At 52.4% G+C, this 14,666-nt stretch overlaps 6 protein-coding genes across 6 annotated transcripts; 3 read left to right on the forward strand and 3 right to left on the reverse strand.

Moving 5' to 3' along the window:
- Positions 1 to 719: 719 nt before the first annotated feature.
- BDV14DRAFT_198821 (uncharacterized protein) lies at positions 720 to 1,899 on the forward strand (the record flags this gene model as incomplete). The annotated part of the gene is made up of 4 exons (XM_073773059.1): positions 720 to 1,077; positions 1,138 to 1,287; positions 1,345 to 1,650; positions 1,721 to 1,899. 4 exons carry the CDS (start codon positions 720 to 722, stop codon positions 1,897 to 1,899), a joined length of 993 nt encoding a protein of 330 aa, XP_073629661.1.
- A 591-nt stretch (positions 1,900 to 2,490) lies between these two features.
- acoC (aconitase family protein) lies at positions 2,491 to 5,725 on the reverse strand (the record flags this gene model as incomplete). Its single annotated transcript, XM_073775287.1, has 9 exons — positions 2,491 to 2,606; positions 2,819 to 3,097; positions 3,188 to 3,365; positions 3,420 to 3,796; positions 3,852 to 4,389; positions 4,444 to 4,803; positions 4,856 to 5,041; positions 5,111 to 5,292; positions 5,362 to 5,725. 9 exons carry the CDS (start codon positions 5,723 to 5,725, stop codon positions 2,491 to 2,493), a joined length of 2,580 nt encoding a protein of 859 aa, XP_073629662.1.
- Positions 5,726 to 5,895: 170 nt separating this feature from the next.
- Positions 5,896 to 7,326, reverse strand: BDV14DRAFT_207964 (3-isopropylmalate dehydrogenase; the record flags this gene model as incomplete). Its single annotated transcript, XM_073775288.1, has 6 exons — positions 5,896 to 6,134; positions 6,189 to 6,828; positions 6,904 to 6,999; positions 7,060 to 7,131; positions 7,191 to 7,211; positions 7,273 to 7,326. The coding sequence occupies 6 exons, from the start codon at positions 7,324 to 7,326 to the stop codon at positions 5,896 to 5,898; spliced, it is 1,122 nt and encodes a 373-aa protein (XP_073629663.1).
- Positions 7,327 to 7,511: 185 nt separating this feature from the next.
- Positions 7,512 to 8,836, forward strand: BDV14DRAFT_198824 (aminotransferase; the record flags this gene model as incomplete). Its single annotated transcript, XM_073773060.1, has 4 exons — positions 7,512 to 7,554; positions 7,613 to 7,645; positions 7,719 to 8,512; positions 8,567 to 8,836. The coding sequence occupies 4 exons, from the start codon at positions 7,512 to 7,514 to the stop codon at positions 8,834 to 8,836; spliced, it is 1,140 nt and encodes a 379-aa protein (XP_073629664.1).
- A 206-nt stretch (positions 8,837 to 9,042) lies between these two features.
- BDV14DRAFT_207965 (uncharacterized protein) lies at positions 9,043 to 10,815 on the forward strand (the record flags this gene model as incomplete). The annotated part of the gene is made up of 2 exons (XM_073775289.1): positions 9,043 to 9,235; positions 9,301 to 10,815. The coding sequence occupies exons 1-2, from the start codon at positions 9,065 to 9,067 to the stop codon at positions 10,813 to 10,815; spliced, it is 1,686 nt and encodes a 561-aa protein (XP_073629665.1). The 5' UTR covers positions 9,043 to 9,064.
- A 250-nt stretch (positions 10,816 to 11,065) lies between these two features.
- Positions 11,066 to 12,169, reverse strand: BDV14DRAFT_207967 (isopenicillin N synthase family dioxygenase; the record flags this gene model as incomplete). The annotated part of the gene is made up of 3 exons (XM_073775290.1): positions 11,066 to 11,728; positions 11,786 to 11,950; positions 12,008 to 12,169. The coding sequence occupies 3 exons, from the start codon at positions 12,167 to 12,169 to the stop codon at positions 11,066 to 11,068; spliced, it is 990 nt and encodes a 329-aa protein (XP_073629666.1).
- Between the last annotated feature and the right edge of the window lie 2,497 nt (positions 12,170 to 14,666).

The following is a 14,666-nucleotide window of genomic DNA, read 5'->3' on the forward strand; positions in this document are numbered from 1 at the left end:
ACCCACTTCGAATGATCCTGCTGTAGGCCAATTGCTGTGCTAGACAGGCGGCCTTACTATCGGGTCGAAATTAACACTGTCGCTGTCCCTGGACGACGAGGGCCTAGAGTCTGGGAATACCCGCTTTTCTGGCAGTGCAAATCAATTTATTTCGGTTGCCTTCCGCGGCCTGTTGGAGATGAGGAGCAGAGCAGGCCCGATTTGGTATCATACGGGAGGCCCTACCGGGCTCACGGGGGTTGACAGGGAGCCTTACCTGGAAACGCATTGGAGAAATAGAAAGAAGGCTATGGCGATCTGGGCATCACGCAATACCATTTATCTTGGTTCTGGCAATTGAGCACCGAGGCTGTGCCTTGGCGCTTCCACTAATACAGTTTGTAGTACCGTTTATAAAAAATAATCCTCAGTGGATACAAATCCTTCCCTACCTCATTGTCAAACCTGGCTTCGGGATGCAGTAGAAACAACGAACAGGCTGAGTGAGGTGGACACGGGATGAAAATAGTAGCGGGCAGTGAGTTGAGGATTGAGCAATATCCGCTAGGACGCCTTGCACAAGGGAAAGAGTCATGTCAACCGGTAGTAGTACCCTTTAAGTACCAAAGCTGGATCTATTAAGAGAAAGGCCTTATCCTAAGTAAGAGTGCTGTTCGGTCCTCAATACTTGACATATTTGCACCCTATTCTCTTTTATATCCTTTCTAAGCTCTTGCAGAATGCGTCTCTTTCATTCCCTGGTTGCCACTGTCGGCGTCGGCATTTTCATCAGACCGGCCTTCGCCGACGTTACGGCAACCTCGCTGTTTGAAACCATTCCCAGCGGTACGGATGGTAACTGCGATGGCAAGGATTTGGACACTATGGTTGAGGAAGCCATCAATCTGAACAATGCAGCGATCAGGGCTCTAGACATCCTCACGCAAGACAAAGTGCTTTCCACCAGTGGGAATGAAGGTCGTTATGGAGAGTTAGCCAGCGCCATTTGGGGTGTCTTTATCGACCAGCCGGTTCTCTATTTCGGGTATAAGTACAGGTTTGATAAAGAGGACAGAGACAAGCTGAACCAGATCAAAGGTAAGCCGCTCTAGCAGCACGCATCCGACAGACTCGTGTGTCCTGACTCTAATTGCCAAGGTTACTTTAACATGGTCAACGAGAAGCTACTCAGCGGCAGCAACTCAGATAGTGGAAAGTTGGTGTGCGGCGCAACCGATTGGGTTTATGCGAAGACCTTTGGTGACATTGGATACACTGGCGAGGAGCAATATATTGATCTGCCCCAAGGTCTGTCTCCAAGCTGTGAAACTACTCAAGGTGAGCTGACAGACTAATGCGGCTTAGATATATACATTTCAAAGTACTGGTCTCAGAAGGACGAGCAGGACAAGTACATATTCGAACAAGGCAAGATCATTGCTACACACGAGGAGGAACGCCACGGGAACAGCCTTTGCGATCCGCCGGTAAAGGCTGAAACGTGGGCAAACTCCAAGCTGATCATGATGTGTGATTCGTGTTTCACCCAGTCGAAGCTTTACGATCTGTATGCAGAGCAGGACTCGTGGGAGGAAGGGAAATACATTGACGAGCTCGTGACGGCTGGCTCAGAGTTCCAGCACGAAATGTTCCATTATCTCAACGAAGGGAGTAAGTCGTACTGCCACTGTCGCATCACATGAGTGCTCCGCCGGAAGATACTAACTCCATGGTGTGCTAGTTGGCGATCAGAAAGTGGCAGGAAAACCCGCATACGGATGGATCAACACTGTCACTCTTGCTGCGATTGAAGGGGGAAACCCCGTCAAGAATGCAGACAACTACCGCGTGTTTGCGACGGCGGTGTTCTTTGACCGGGTCACATGGACTGCGGAGGGAACGAAAGAGGCATCTGAATAGCCGCCTACACGGTGGTGACGGCTGGGCCATAGCTCTTGTCTGATCCCAGCTCCACACTGCAGTGAAATCTACGGTGGTCGGAGGAAGTTGACACAGAATAGAGAGAACTATGTGGATTATTGTCCGAGAGAGAGAGCTCATGGACTTAGATAGAACATAAAGATGATAGATATACGTATCATTTTATATAACCCTTCACCAGCAGAGTATCAAGTACTCCAACTCCAAGCACTGGGCCATATTCATAACACCCGCATTCATTCAATGGCGTAGTAACGCGCAGATTAATGAATGCCATAGCTATAAGACACTCTCCTTTACTCCAGAAACTCTTTAAGTTGAGATTAGGCTGCAGCAACATCCGCGATATATCCAAATCCGCAGATCCGCGGACATGAACCTAATCTGATATCCAAATATCCGCAGCAATACAATATGGATAGTAGAAGGTATCTAGTATCCGCATGGATACGATATAAATAGCATATGCTAGCTGACATCCATGAATATGCCGCAGTCTAGTTAAGATACAGGACACGCGGGCCTGCAAGGTCACCAAGACGCAAAAGGAGACGGGCAACATCGGCGCAATCAAGGGCCACCACTTCGTGAGACGGTCACTGATCGGGGCCCAGGGCTTGCCTGTCTAGTTGTGATCTGGACACCCATAGTGCTGGAGAACTCCTTGACAACTGTTGTGTGAGGGCCTGTGTAGCAGCATCAGTTGGCTGAGAGAGCATAGGCATGCTGGTTCTCCAAGAGAATCATCTAGCAACTCTCTAAAACCTCTATACTTGCATGCTTATACAAAGAGTAACAATCAATTACCAGGCAAGCCCTTCCCCCCCATCCTTCTCCATTCTTCCTCCCAATCCAACTTGATCGAACTCGTAGGCCCCCTTGCCCAGAGAATCCGCACAAAGGGACCTAAAAACTCCATTTCCAAATGACTTATATGCCGCTGCAAGTCCATTCCGCCGTATGAGTGCCAACTCCATATCATCCATAACAAACGGGAATCTTTGCCCTGCAACAGTGACAGCTCGTGCAGATGGATTGATCTCTATTCCGATACCTGTGCGTGCAGCGTCATAAAACCGCTCATCGGTGATGACGATCCCCAGAAGACCAATTGTGGGTTGGTTTCGGCCGTAGATGAAGGAGAAGGACTTGGCGATAACGCATTTTACGCCGAGGCCTGGCCATTTTAATCGTGAGGTTAGTCTTTCTGGTTTTCCATGTTTTTCTTTCCCCTCTGGGTGTAGCAGGGAGCTAATAGATGGCATACCTTTTAGGGCCCGGGGTGCTTCCTCGCGCGACGAGCCGCAGCCGAAGGCTTTACCAGCGACAACCACTTCAAGCCCCGCGCGGACCAAATCGCGGAAGTCAGGATTTGTGAACTCTAGGCAGTGTCTACCTAGGAGGGCGTCCGTTGGGCTGTCGAGGATGAAGGCTGCCGGGATGATCTGTTGATTGAGATTAAATCATACTGTTAGCACTATGGAAGGGCCTAAACGCACTGCATCAGTGTCCACAAAGTCACCCAGGGCATAGACCTTGCTCGTGATTATTCCACTCTCACGATTACTAGTCTCTCCATGATCTTCGGCGGTCTGTGGCGGGCCTAGGGACGGAGAAACTGGCGACTGGAAAGACCGGTAGGGCTCGACATACGCTGGCATTGTTGGGCCAGCATTTTCCCGCTGGTTGGCGATGGCAATCTTGGCTAGGTGCCTACCAGCGGCGGGTTCGGCTGTCCTCCAGTCACGACATTTGTCTAATAGCGTTTGGTACCTCTCTGGTGGGATCTGACTAAGGAAAGGTCGCGGGTCTGTTACTCTCATACTAAAGGAAGAGGCGGCTACAACGGCTGCAGAGCAGATATGGCCAATGGATCCTAGAAACAAGTCGTTAGTATGTCGTGGTCCCTGCTGGAAGAAGGATATACTAACCATGCCCCATTCGATTCTTGAAATTCCGGTTCTGAGACGACAGCCAATTTTCCCCATGCCCTGCACGATCCGCACCCATACCCAGACACAGACTGCAGCTGACAGCAGGCTGCTCAAACCCGGCATGCTCGAAAAAATCCAACAGACCCAGCGCCCGCAGGTTACTGACAATCGGCAAACTGCCGGGAACAACCATCCGCTTACCGATAGCTAGCGCTAACCCCTGTTGTAATCCTACTTCGAGCACCAACGCGGCGAGGACAAGGTCTTCCTCCGTGGTTGTACAGGCACCTATGAAGCAACCATCTAGCGGCATATTTAGTTTCTCAGTGACCGGAACCACATTGTCCGGCGATGGATAAAGTGCGACGAAGGACTCGACCTCGGAAAGATCAATTTGAAAAGTCGCTGCATATGATGCGTCGGGATCTGGCTGGAAGTATACCGAGTTCGACCGGTACCGGCTAAGTCGGCGATTCGAGATAAACTGGTGAGTGACTTCGTCTGGAACAAAGATGCCGGTGATTGCACCAAGTTCCTATATCGTAGGTCAGTGGGCGAACGGTGTAAGACGAGATGCATGAGTTCAAACCGTGCACATATTACAGATAGCAAACCGGGCATCGCAAGACAAATGCCTCGCACCAGGCCCGCCAAACTCCACGACCCGATCAGCTGCATGCGTATTCCGCTTAAGCCTCTTCAAAATATACAAGATGATGTCCTTGCCGCGGATATACCACGCCGGTTCGCCCGAAAACTCCACGCGGATCGACTCGGGGGTTTTGAACCATGTCTCCCCTGTGGCTAGGGCAGCCATGACATCTGCTGCCCCTAGTCCGATAGCTAGTGAACTGACCGCACCGCCGGAACAGGTATGTGAGTCTGAACCAATTACAAGCATGCCTGGTTCTGCTCGCTCGCGGACGAATTCAGTATGTAGGATGGTATACTGGAAAGGCTGTGATCAGAAAGAGAAGGGAATAGCCGGACGAGTGACGCACGTTCGAGCCTTGGTTCTCGGTCATTTTGAAGGTCTTCTTCGCATCTTCCAGACCGCCGATAAGCTCCTGGACGCGCGGTTGATGATATGTGCGAGGGTCGACCGTGTGGTCCCCAGCTAGCCAGAACCGATCGTTGCGCCAGACAGTTGGCTCCTCGCCGATACTTGTCATGCTGTGTTTCATGCCCTACCCAGCAATTATTCAGCTTCAATACCAATGTTCCGTTCAGCGGTGCCTGGCAAAGGGAACACATACCACCCAGGAGAGTTCGCTGGCAATGACCCAATCCACCGAGACGCGCAAGAGCTCTCCAACCCTTACCCCGTGAGGTGATGGTAGCGAAAACGCATGCTGCACCAAGATTTTCTCCGCCAGCGTCATGGGCCATGAGTCCGGGGTTCTTGCTGGTAGTGGAGCAGGTAACTGCATAGCGGACTCTGTCGCATTGAGGCCCTCAAGCCAGGCTTCAATGAGAAATTGCACCGATTGGAGTTGCGTCGAAACACTTGGCCAGCCTGAAGACTCATCGCTAATGATTGCCAACCCACCCCGATCTGTCGTCGTTTCGCAGAGGTCCAGGACATGCTGCAGACTGGACGCTTCAGCGTGTCGTCCGATGGTTTCTAGGGCGGTGCAGAGGTGGGTGAGGAAGTCGTAGAGGTTGTGGGTTGATGGGCTTTCAGGCTCAGTATTATCGAGGGCTGCTAAAGTCAAACTGGGAAGATGTGACGGTGATAATACTCCTGTCGAACGCTCTTCCACCACAATCCCACGTACGTCTGCTAGGATCCGGACGACGGCGCGCACGAAATTGACCACCTCGTCGGGGAGCGCACCCAGGAAACATAGGGAGATTGACCTTTCAGACATGGTTGCTAATGAATTGAATCCCGTAGGGTCGCGGAGGCGGGAGGCAGACGCTTATTTATCGCACTGAACTACGGAGGCTTAGCATCACTGCTTACTTCACAAGCAATATTCAGACTGTTGGCAAGGAAACGGGATTCCTAACTAGAGGGGAACCCTAATGTCATGCATGTCTATTTATCTCTGGGCTTCTCTCTTAGATAGGCCACCACCTGGTCACCAAATTCCTGAGTGGAGGCCGTCCCTCCCACGTCCCTCGTCCCTTCACCGCGTCCAATGACTGCGCCAACAGCCGTCTCGATCGCAGATGCAGCCGCTGGCATATCCAACGAGTATCGCAGCATCATCGCCACCGAAAGAATCATTCCAGTCGGGTTTATAATGCCTTGCCCCGCGATATCCGGCGCAGAGCCTAGAAAAGACCAACATCAGCGCTCACTCACCCCTAACGAGGGTGGACGCATACCATGAACAGGCTCGTAGATACCACGCACGCGACCCTGGGTCTTCCCTCCCGGGATCGCACACAAACTGGCGCTCGGAAGAAGCCCTAAACTTCCTGGAATCGCACTCGCCTGATCACTAATGATATCGCCAAACATATTACTCGTCAGCACGATCCCATTAAGCTTCGTCGGCCGACAACCCAGCGTCATAGCCGCGGTGTCAATAAACATATGCTTCAATTTGACATCCGGAAACTCCCCTCGGAGTGTCTCTTCTACGACACCGCGCCAAAGCCGTCCGCATGCCGCAAGCAGATTGGCTTTGTCTAGACTCGTGATCGGCGTCGGAGGCTGGGCACTGCTGGCCAGTGTCCCGGCCAACCGCGCGACGCGCTGGATCTGTGCACGCTCGTAGTGATCAAGATCTGAGGCTGCGTTTAGGGCTCCGTCGTGTTCTTTCCGAGCGCCGTAGTAGATTCCGCCCGTGAGTTCGCGGATGATGAGGAGGTCGGCGCCTCGGCAGACTTCTTCTTTTAACGCTGACGACTCGACCAGTATGGGATGAATGAATTTCACGGGGCGGAGGTTGCCAAATGCATCGAGGGCTTTGCGCAATCGGCCGAGGCCGGATTCGACGGGGATGGGGACTTTGTCCCATGCCTGTAGCCATTATTATCAGTCAGAGCAAGGCCATAGAGTGCAAGAGTCAAGACGCGGTCATCGAATGAGCCATACCGGGCCTCCTACAGCGCCCAAAAGAACCGCCGATGCTGCTTTTGCGTCCGTAAGAGCTTGCTCGGTGATGGGGGTACCGTGTGCATCGAACGAGGCCTATATGATCATCTTGGATTACTTTCACAAATAGTACTCCGCGTAATCGAGCTCACGTACCCCGCCGAGCAGGTGATGCTTTAGGTTAAAGGTGACCTCGTGTTTGTATTGACGTTGGATCTCATCCAAGACCTATTTCTGGGTCAAATCTATCCACGAAATCGTAATAAAGCGGGCTGAGCATGCCTTACTTTGAGTCCCTCGGCCATCACCTTTCCAGACCGGTGATCGTCAGCTCCGCTTCTTCATAACGCGAGTCAAGTCACCACAAACCTCGGGGCCACCGTAGTCTCCGGGTAATACGACGATGTCGAAAGCCTTGACCATGACGATGGATAATATAGAAATGTTGGTGATCATTGTCGGGTTGTGGGAGAAAGGCTATATATAGTTTTTCAACACTCTCCCCACTAATCATGAGGAGCCACCGGCTTACGGTATGTGGGTGGATAAATAGTTCAACAACACCCCCCTCCAATATCTCGATCAAATATGAGAAGAAAATCTACACAATGAGTGCAACAGATTACCCCCGCCCTCCACTAGCTGGGCTCGGTCAGTGTCTACCTTTCTCCTACGGCGACCGTAACTAACATTGCTTCTACACGACCAGATTGGGACCACCTAGGCTTCGAGCCAGTTGAAGGTACCTCCCAAACCCCTCCTCACCACCATCCACATCCGATAGCCATTTTGACTTCCCTACGCTCGTTACCTAGTGAACGGCCACATCGAATGCCGCTTCTCCACCGCCACAAAAACCTGGAGCACGCCCATTTTTGTACCAGACCCTTACATTCGCATCCACGGTCTAACTCCAGCCCTAAACTACGGGCAGCAAATCTTCGAAGGCCTCAAAGCCTTCCGCACCCCATCAAACTCCATAACTATCTTCCGGCCCGACCAAAATGCCCATCGTTTCGCCCGCTCAGCCCGCGCGGTCTCGATCCCACCTGTTCCTACGGAGATCTTCCTGGAAGCGGTGCATCTAGCAGTCGGTATGAACACTGAGTTCATTCCGCCTATTGGCACCGGAGCGGCGCTGTACATCCGTCCCGTGGCGTTCGCGAGTAGTGCGACGGTGGGACTGGCGCTGGCGAGCGAGTTCTTGTTTTGTGTCTATGTTTTGCCAGTTGCGCCGTTGCACAAGCACTCCGAGAATAACGACAAAGCCAGGAACAGGAGCGGGGTGAAGGCGCTGGTAGTTGAGGACTTTGATCGTGCTGCGCCGCGGGGAACCGGTGGTGTGAAGGTGGGAGGGAACTATGGGCCTGTTTTGGGAAGGATTGATGCTGCGCGACAGGAGGGATACGGACTTACACTGCATCTAGATAGTCAGAGCCACACTCTGGTGGATGAGTTCTCGACGAGTGGGTTTATTGGAGTTCAAAAAGGGGATGATGACGAGCTGAAGCTAGTGGTGTCGGACAGCGAGCAGATCGTGGCGAGTGTGACGATTGATAGCATATGTGAGATTGCGAGGGGCCTTGGATGGGCAGTGGAGAAGCGCTCTGTGAGTTATTCCTCTCGATCAATCTTGGGTTTGGCCTGATACGTGAGGATGTAGATTGCCTTTACGGAGGTGAGCGAGTTCGTAGAGGTTTTGGCGGCGGGCACGGCGGCTATGCTGGTGCCTGTGGAGTCTGTGGAGAGGCGGTTGACTGCGGAAGTCATTCGTTATTCAGTCAATTATGCTGACCCTACAAGCGCCTTTGCGCAGCTGTACAAGGCCCTATCTGGGGTTCAGCAAGGATTGGTCCCAGACCAGTGGGGGTGGACCCAGGAAGTGCTGCGGCCAAAGCAGTTGGCTTCGCAGGATACAGAGACCGATACTTGATGTATAGTGAGGCCAGTTCTCCAACTAAATATTACATTTCTCAGCCCGGCGCTATCTCAAAAGGGGCTGAGGCTACACATGCTGAGTCAGACTTCATCTGTTGTTGTTAGGCTACGTCTAAAAGAACCCTAGTGACTAAGCTGACGAGGCGGAAGTATAACCCCTTAATAAGGCACTGATGGAGATCAACAGTATAGAGAAGAACGGAAAGAAAAAAAGATCTACAAAATGGCGACGATCTGCGTGGGTGGACAGACACTGCAGAGCAAATATGGCGGACGTGCTCCCCCCGAGATCCAGTTGCCCGACCGACAATGGCCGTCGAAAACATTGACGGAGTCCCCAATATGGCTCTCCACTGACTTGCGAGATGGAAACCAGGCTCTTCCTAATCCCATGGTATGCGTTCCCCGGGTGGCTGTTGGGTCGGTGATGCTATAGGTAAAGACTGACGCGGCCGGCAGACGACGTCGCAGAAATGGCAAATGTTTCGCCTGCTGGTAGATATTGGATTCAAGCAGATCGAGGTCTCGTTTCCCTGTGCCTCAGATACGGAGTACAACTTCACGCGCGCGCTCGTCGAAACCCCCAGCGCAGTTCCAGAAGATGTGAGTTTGGAGGTCATGACGCCGTGTCGAAAAGAGACCCTCTACCGTGCTGTCGAGAGCCTGAAAGGAGCCAAGAAAGCCATAGTATTCACGTATCTAGCTACCAGCGCTAATTACCGCGAGACAATCCTTCAACGCTCCGAAGCGCAGACTCTAGACTATGTGCGCGATTGTATCGAGTACGCCCGCGCAATCACCAAAGAAGATCCGGAGGCTATGCAAACAGAATGGTCTCTTGGCTTCGGCATGGAGGACTTTGCGAATGCAAGTCCAGATGCTGCGCTCCGCCTGGCGGAGGTCATCCAAGCCGCGTGGCAACCATCGAGGGAGAACCCGGTCATCTTAGGGCTAGCATCGAGCGTGGAGGCCGCGACGGTAAATGTCTTTGCCGACCAGGTTGAGTATTTCGCGCGCCACCTACCAAGTCGAGAAACGGTATGCATTTCCATCCACACGCACAACGACCGTGGCGGCGCCGTAGCTGCTGCAGAACTGGCATGCCTGGCCGGTGGCGACCGCGTCGAGGGCTGTCTCTTTGGAAACGGCGAGCGCGCCGGCAATCTAGACCTTGTGACGGCCGCCATGAACTGCTTTACGCAGGGGATCGAAACAGGGCTAGATTTCTCTAAACTCCCGGAGATCCGTCGCGTATACGAGTCCATCACGCAGCTCCCTGTGCATCCGCGAACGCCGTACTCCGGCGACTACTACTTTCGCGCCTTCTCCGGCGCCCATCAGGATGCAATCCGCAAGGGACTGCAGAAGCGCGCAGCAAATTCCTCGAAGATCCCGTGGATGGTTCCCTACTTACCGCTCGACCCTGCCGATTTGGGGGTCTCCTTTGACAACGTTATTGGGGTGAACAGCCAGAGTGGGAAAGGAGGCGTAGCCTGGCTCATTCAGAATGGTCTCGCCTTGAGCATTCCGGCACAGCTCGCGGCAAGCTTTAGCCGTGCTGTGAAGGAAAAGTCAGCGGTGGACGAGAGGGGATTGGCCGCAGAAGAAATATGCGCCCTGTTTGCGGACACGTATGATCTTAGAGACTCCACGAGTGGCCGGCTCGTGCGTGAGCAAGGGTACAGTACCCCGTTTCAGCATCCTGGGTGCGCCCTAGAGCTAGAGGATATTACGGAGCAGGCAGCAAAAGCGGCGAGGATATTGACTAAGGGGCTGGACTTCCTTCTCCGATGCACCAGTGTCGCGTCTCACCCAATCAAGAGTTCTGATGATTCAACTCTGATTGTAGCGTTTGTGCGATGCGCAGTCACGGAGAATGCACAAGAAGCATGGGGTATCGGGATCGGTTTCAGTCAGGACTCGGCCATTGATAGGGCATTGCTGTCTGTGATAAACGTACGTCACACCTTCTGATTCTAACTGGCTATTTCCTTTGCTGACTTCTTCCAGCGGTACTATCAGCCTGCCACTATTCGAGCTCCCCTGGCGACCAACGGCTGCGTAATCTCTCTCCAGGAGCCTATCCGAGGCGGGTGAGGTGCCAACTACGACTGCCATGAATATGAACATGAGAATGTATATGAACTTGATACCAATTCTGGTCTGCCTATTAACACAAACTACACTCGCTATTCTGTTCTTTCTTCCCGTAAGTAGCAAGAAGTCACCCATAAGTCCTGGTCAACTTAATCTGGTTATACTGCAACGCATTCAAATGGTCATCATACTTCACCCTCTCCCCAGCCCGCACACACTCCGGCAGCGTATCAACAAGGACCTCGCGATCTGGCTTCCCGAAATATGCAACCGAATATCGGTCAGCCAACATCTCCTCAGAGTCCACATCCTTCCCCTCCGGCAACATAACGCGATGGTTTGCCGAGCAAAGCCGTTTATTCGTCCACCGCTGCAGACAATCCCCAATGTTGATCACAACCTCATATCCGTCCTCCGGTTCAATGGGAATAAAACTTCCCCGATTCCGCTGGTCCTCGACTTGGAGTCCTCCGACAGAGTCTTGGAGCAGGAGTGTCAGTGTGCCGAAGTCGGAGTGCTCCCCGATGCGCATGTTGCTGCGGAGCGCGCTGCAAGGAATCGGCGGGTAGTGTACCAGACGGAGCTCGCTGGTGTTATGGCGGTGCTTGGAGGCTAATATGGTGTCAGGTAGCTGGAGACCCGTCGAGATGGCGCGCAAAAGGTGCGCGTGCAGTTCGTCGCAGGAGCTATAGAATTCCTCCATGAAGGCTCGGAAGCCCGGAAGGTCATCCTCGTCTATCCACTTGTTTGGGAAGAGCTGGTCGTCTGCAGCGCCCTGGTCGAAGGATTCCTGTAGCCGGAGCTGGTTAGATATCACCAAGCTTAGTATATTCTGAAGACTACATACCCGGAACTCATTGTAACTATCGATGCGTTCTTTGTTTTGCTCGAAGCCCGAGATCTTCCACACACGCTCTTGGCCAACGGCGCTCCATCCGCGATGGGGGTTGGGGGCTTCGGGGTGCCTGGCTTTGGCTTTGATGTCGTTTGGGAGGGCGAAGAAGGATCGGGCCTGACCTTTTGTCAATCATTCATTGCGCTAACTTGGTGCTAGCTGGATAGCCCTCACGTATCTGAATATCTCGTTTATCAACTCGTTCGACAGTGTTGTGTTGCGAATCTTTGCGAACCCATAGACCGAGAGAGTCTCGCAGAGATCTGCGCAGAATTTCAGACGCTCGTCTGCGCTGGGGCTGCGGAATTTGTTGAAATCAAGGGTAGTAATAGCCATTGCTTTTGCTTAGAGTCAGGATGTTAGCTGAGACGAGAACGTAGTTTCGAACGGAAGATGTATACATATTTATAGGCAGATACGTACAATCAATGACCATTCAGCCCGAGTATAGGCGGCCTTGTGAATGGCGGTGCCTTTGCCCATTTCACTGACACTGTGGTGGCATGGGAAAAGGTAATCATACGACCAAATATCAAACAATTTTGGAATACTGAGTCCGAACACTGGCTTGAGATGGGAAGTTTTTTTTTACCTACTAGTCTTCAAGGCCCGCGAGACACTGACCAAAGATATAGAAACACTATAAGAACAAATATCGATGCAGGCAACAACCCCTGTATATCGTGCGAAATTTATAGTTGTTGAGCCCAGTCATGGTAACAATTTCCTAAGTACAGTTTGCCATATGTCAAAGCCTAACATCCATCAATACCGGACATGTGATTTTCTGCGGCCGATCATGGCCATGGGCGAAAATAATAACAGGCGAAGAAGAGAAACGAAGTACTAATACGTGCTTGACTACGCACTGGAAGCTTTTGGCAAGAGGCTATAATAACGTTGCCGGAGACGGATGCGAGCCAGCTGAGAAGTAGTAGTGCCCGGAAAAGTATATGGATTTTCACAGTTCGAACCGCCAGTGGTAGTTCAGAGCAGGTGAAAGTGCTTCCGCCCACTCGTCTGGTAGATCATCTCCGGCCAATGCCACCCTTGTCTTGCCTCAAGATAAAGGAACAACCAAGTCTGGCCTCCGCGCAGCCAGAGCTATTTTATTTCGACTCTGCAGCCGGACCCTGCGCATATAAGCCCTCTGTTCGTGGGGAATCTCGTTGTATGCTGCGTTATCCCGATCGAGAGGATGATACATTTGGTATATGCCGATGCCGATGAAAAGGACTGCGACGCAACCCACTAGCACGACGAAGACGTAGAGGGAATATTTTGACGATTGATCCATTGCCATTGTGCTAAGTGAGAGCCAGGACGTGTAAGAGCGTAGAGTGGCAGCGGAAGATGTCTCGTGGTACCGAGTGGGCTAGTGTAAACAAGATCAGTGGGAGAAATGGATGGTTTGGCTGCTGCATATGGTGGAGGGAAGGAGACTCGCGTCTAATATAAGCAACGCCCTTGCAGATCTCGTGTAAAAGAGGAATAAGGCTTATATCTGCCTAGGGAAACAAAATTAGAAAACTTAATTACGCATCGCCTATGTGGCGTTGCCAAGGTGCATCAGCACGCTGCCCTATCAGCATGTCTTCGGGCTAATGACTGGGACACAGATATCCCTGCAAATGGCTAGGTCGCGACGAAACCAGGCTGTTATAGCTGGTGCCAGTACGGGTCATAGCCATTGCGGTATAAGACGGATGATGATGATGCCCGCCCTGCCAGACGCGTCGGAGTACCTGCGCAAGTCCTCTAGGAAGGCCTCGCTCCGGCAGATGTCCGCCCTGGCAAAGACGCGGTTGGCGGTGCGGGTGACGAGCTTGAAACATGTGGCGAGAAGGTCAATCTTCGTTGCCGCGGTTGTGTCGGTACCCCAGCAATCCTGGGAAGATTTGTGGAGCTACTCGTGTAGGGCAGCGGTAATGATCGGTAACTGCCTTGTCAATTGGTGGCGCACGACATTGAACTGAAGCGGTATTGTGGCTGCGTAGTGACCAAGAGCTCCCCGAGTGTAGTAGCTCTGCCGTTGCTCCTCGTAGATGATGTCATGGTCTAGGTCGGCGTCTGAATCTGAGAGGAGCTCGCGCAGTGAAGCTGGTGGCAGCACCAATCAGGATGGTTTGTCCATGTCTGGCAGTGCGAAGGCAGTTTCGATCTGCGAGAATCGGTAAAGTCCGTCCTCTACCATCTCGGGAACACTGGTGACGACCCGTAGCTCGGTTCGAATGTAACTGAACCATTCTCCACGGACTTCAGCCCACGGCTGGAAGGCCCAGAACGCTCAGTGGGTACGGGAGCTGTTCAGCTTGATCATGCAGCTGATCGAACTGAGGACGAGCACGGCTGATATCGCAAGCAGGGCAGGCGAACTGTCTGGAGCCAACATTGTGCAGGCGTCCCCGGGGCATATGTGGATAGTGTCTGACTATTTTTAGGTAGGCAAGGCGGGCCATGGGATGATCAACGGATCGAACACGGAGCATACCCGCCAGTGTGACAGAAGATAAGAATACAGGCCCTGTATTGCTCAACGATGGGACTGGCAACGTGTGTATGCGCCCTCCCACTCTGCGGTCGGTCGAGCTCTGAATTCCAAACTGCGACAGAACAAGCATAATGCATGTGTAGTCCGTCAAATTAATATTACCTCCTTATTTTGATCTCCCCACCGCGTTTCTACTACAGCTTGTAGTTGTTACTAAGCAATATCACTAGCAGAGGAGGCTACAGCCTTGAAGGTGGAGCTGACTAACAATGCTGGTAGCCCTAACTTCAACTGGCCTCCAGCGCCGTGTACACAGCCTCTGGCGAGAATACAGTGTCCAGT

The sequence above is a fragment of the Aspergillus stella-maris genome (assembly GCF_047715825.1).
Source record: "Aspergillus stella-maris strain CBS 113639 unplaced genomic scaffold BDV14scaffold_18, whole genome shotgun sequence".
NCBI classification, from domain to species: Eukaryota; Fungi; Ascomycota; class Eurotiomycetes; order Eurotiales; family Aspergillaceae; genus Aspergillus; species Aspergillus stella-maris.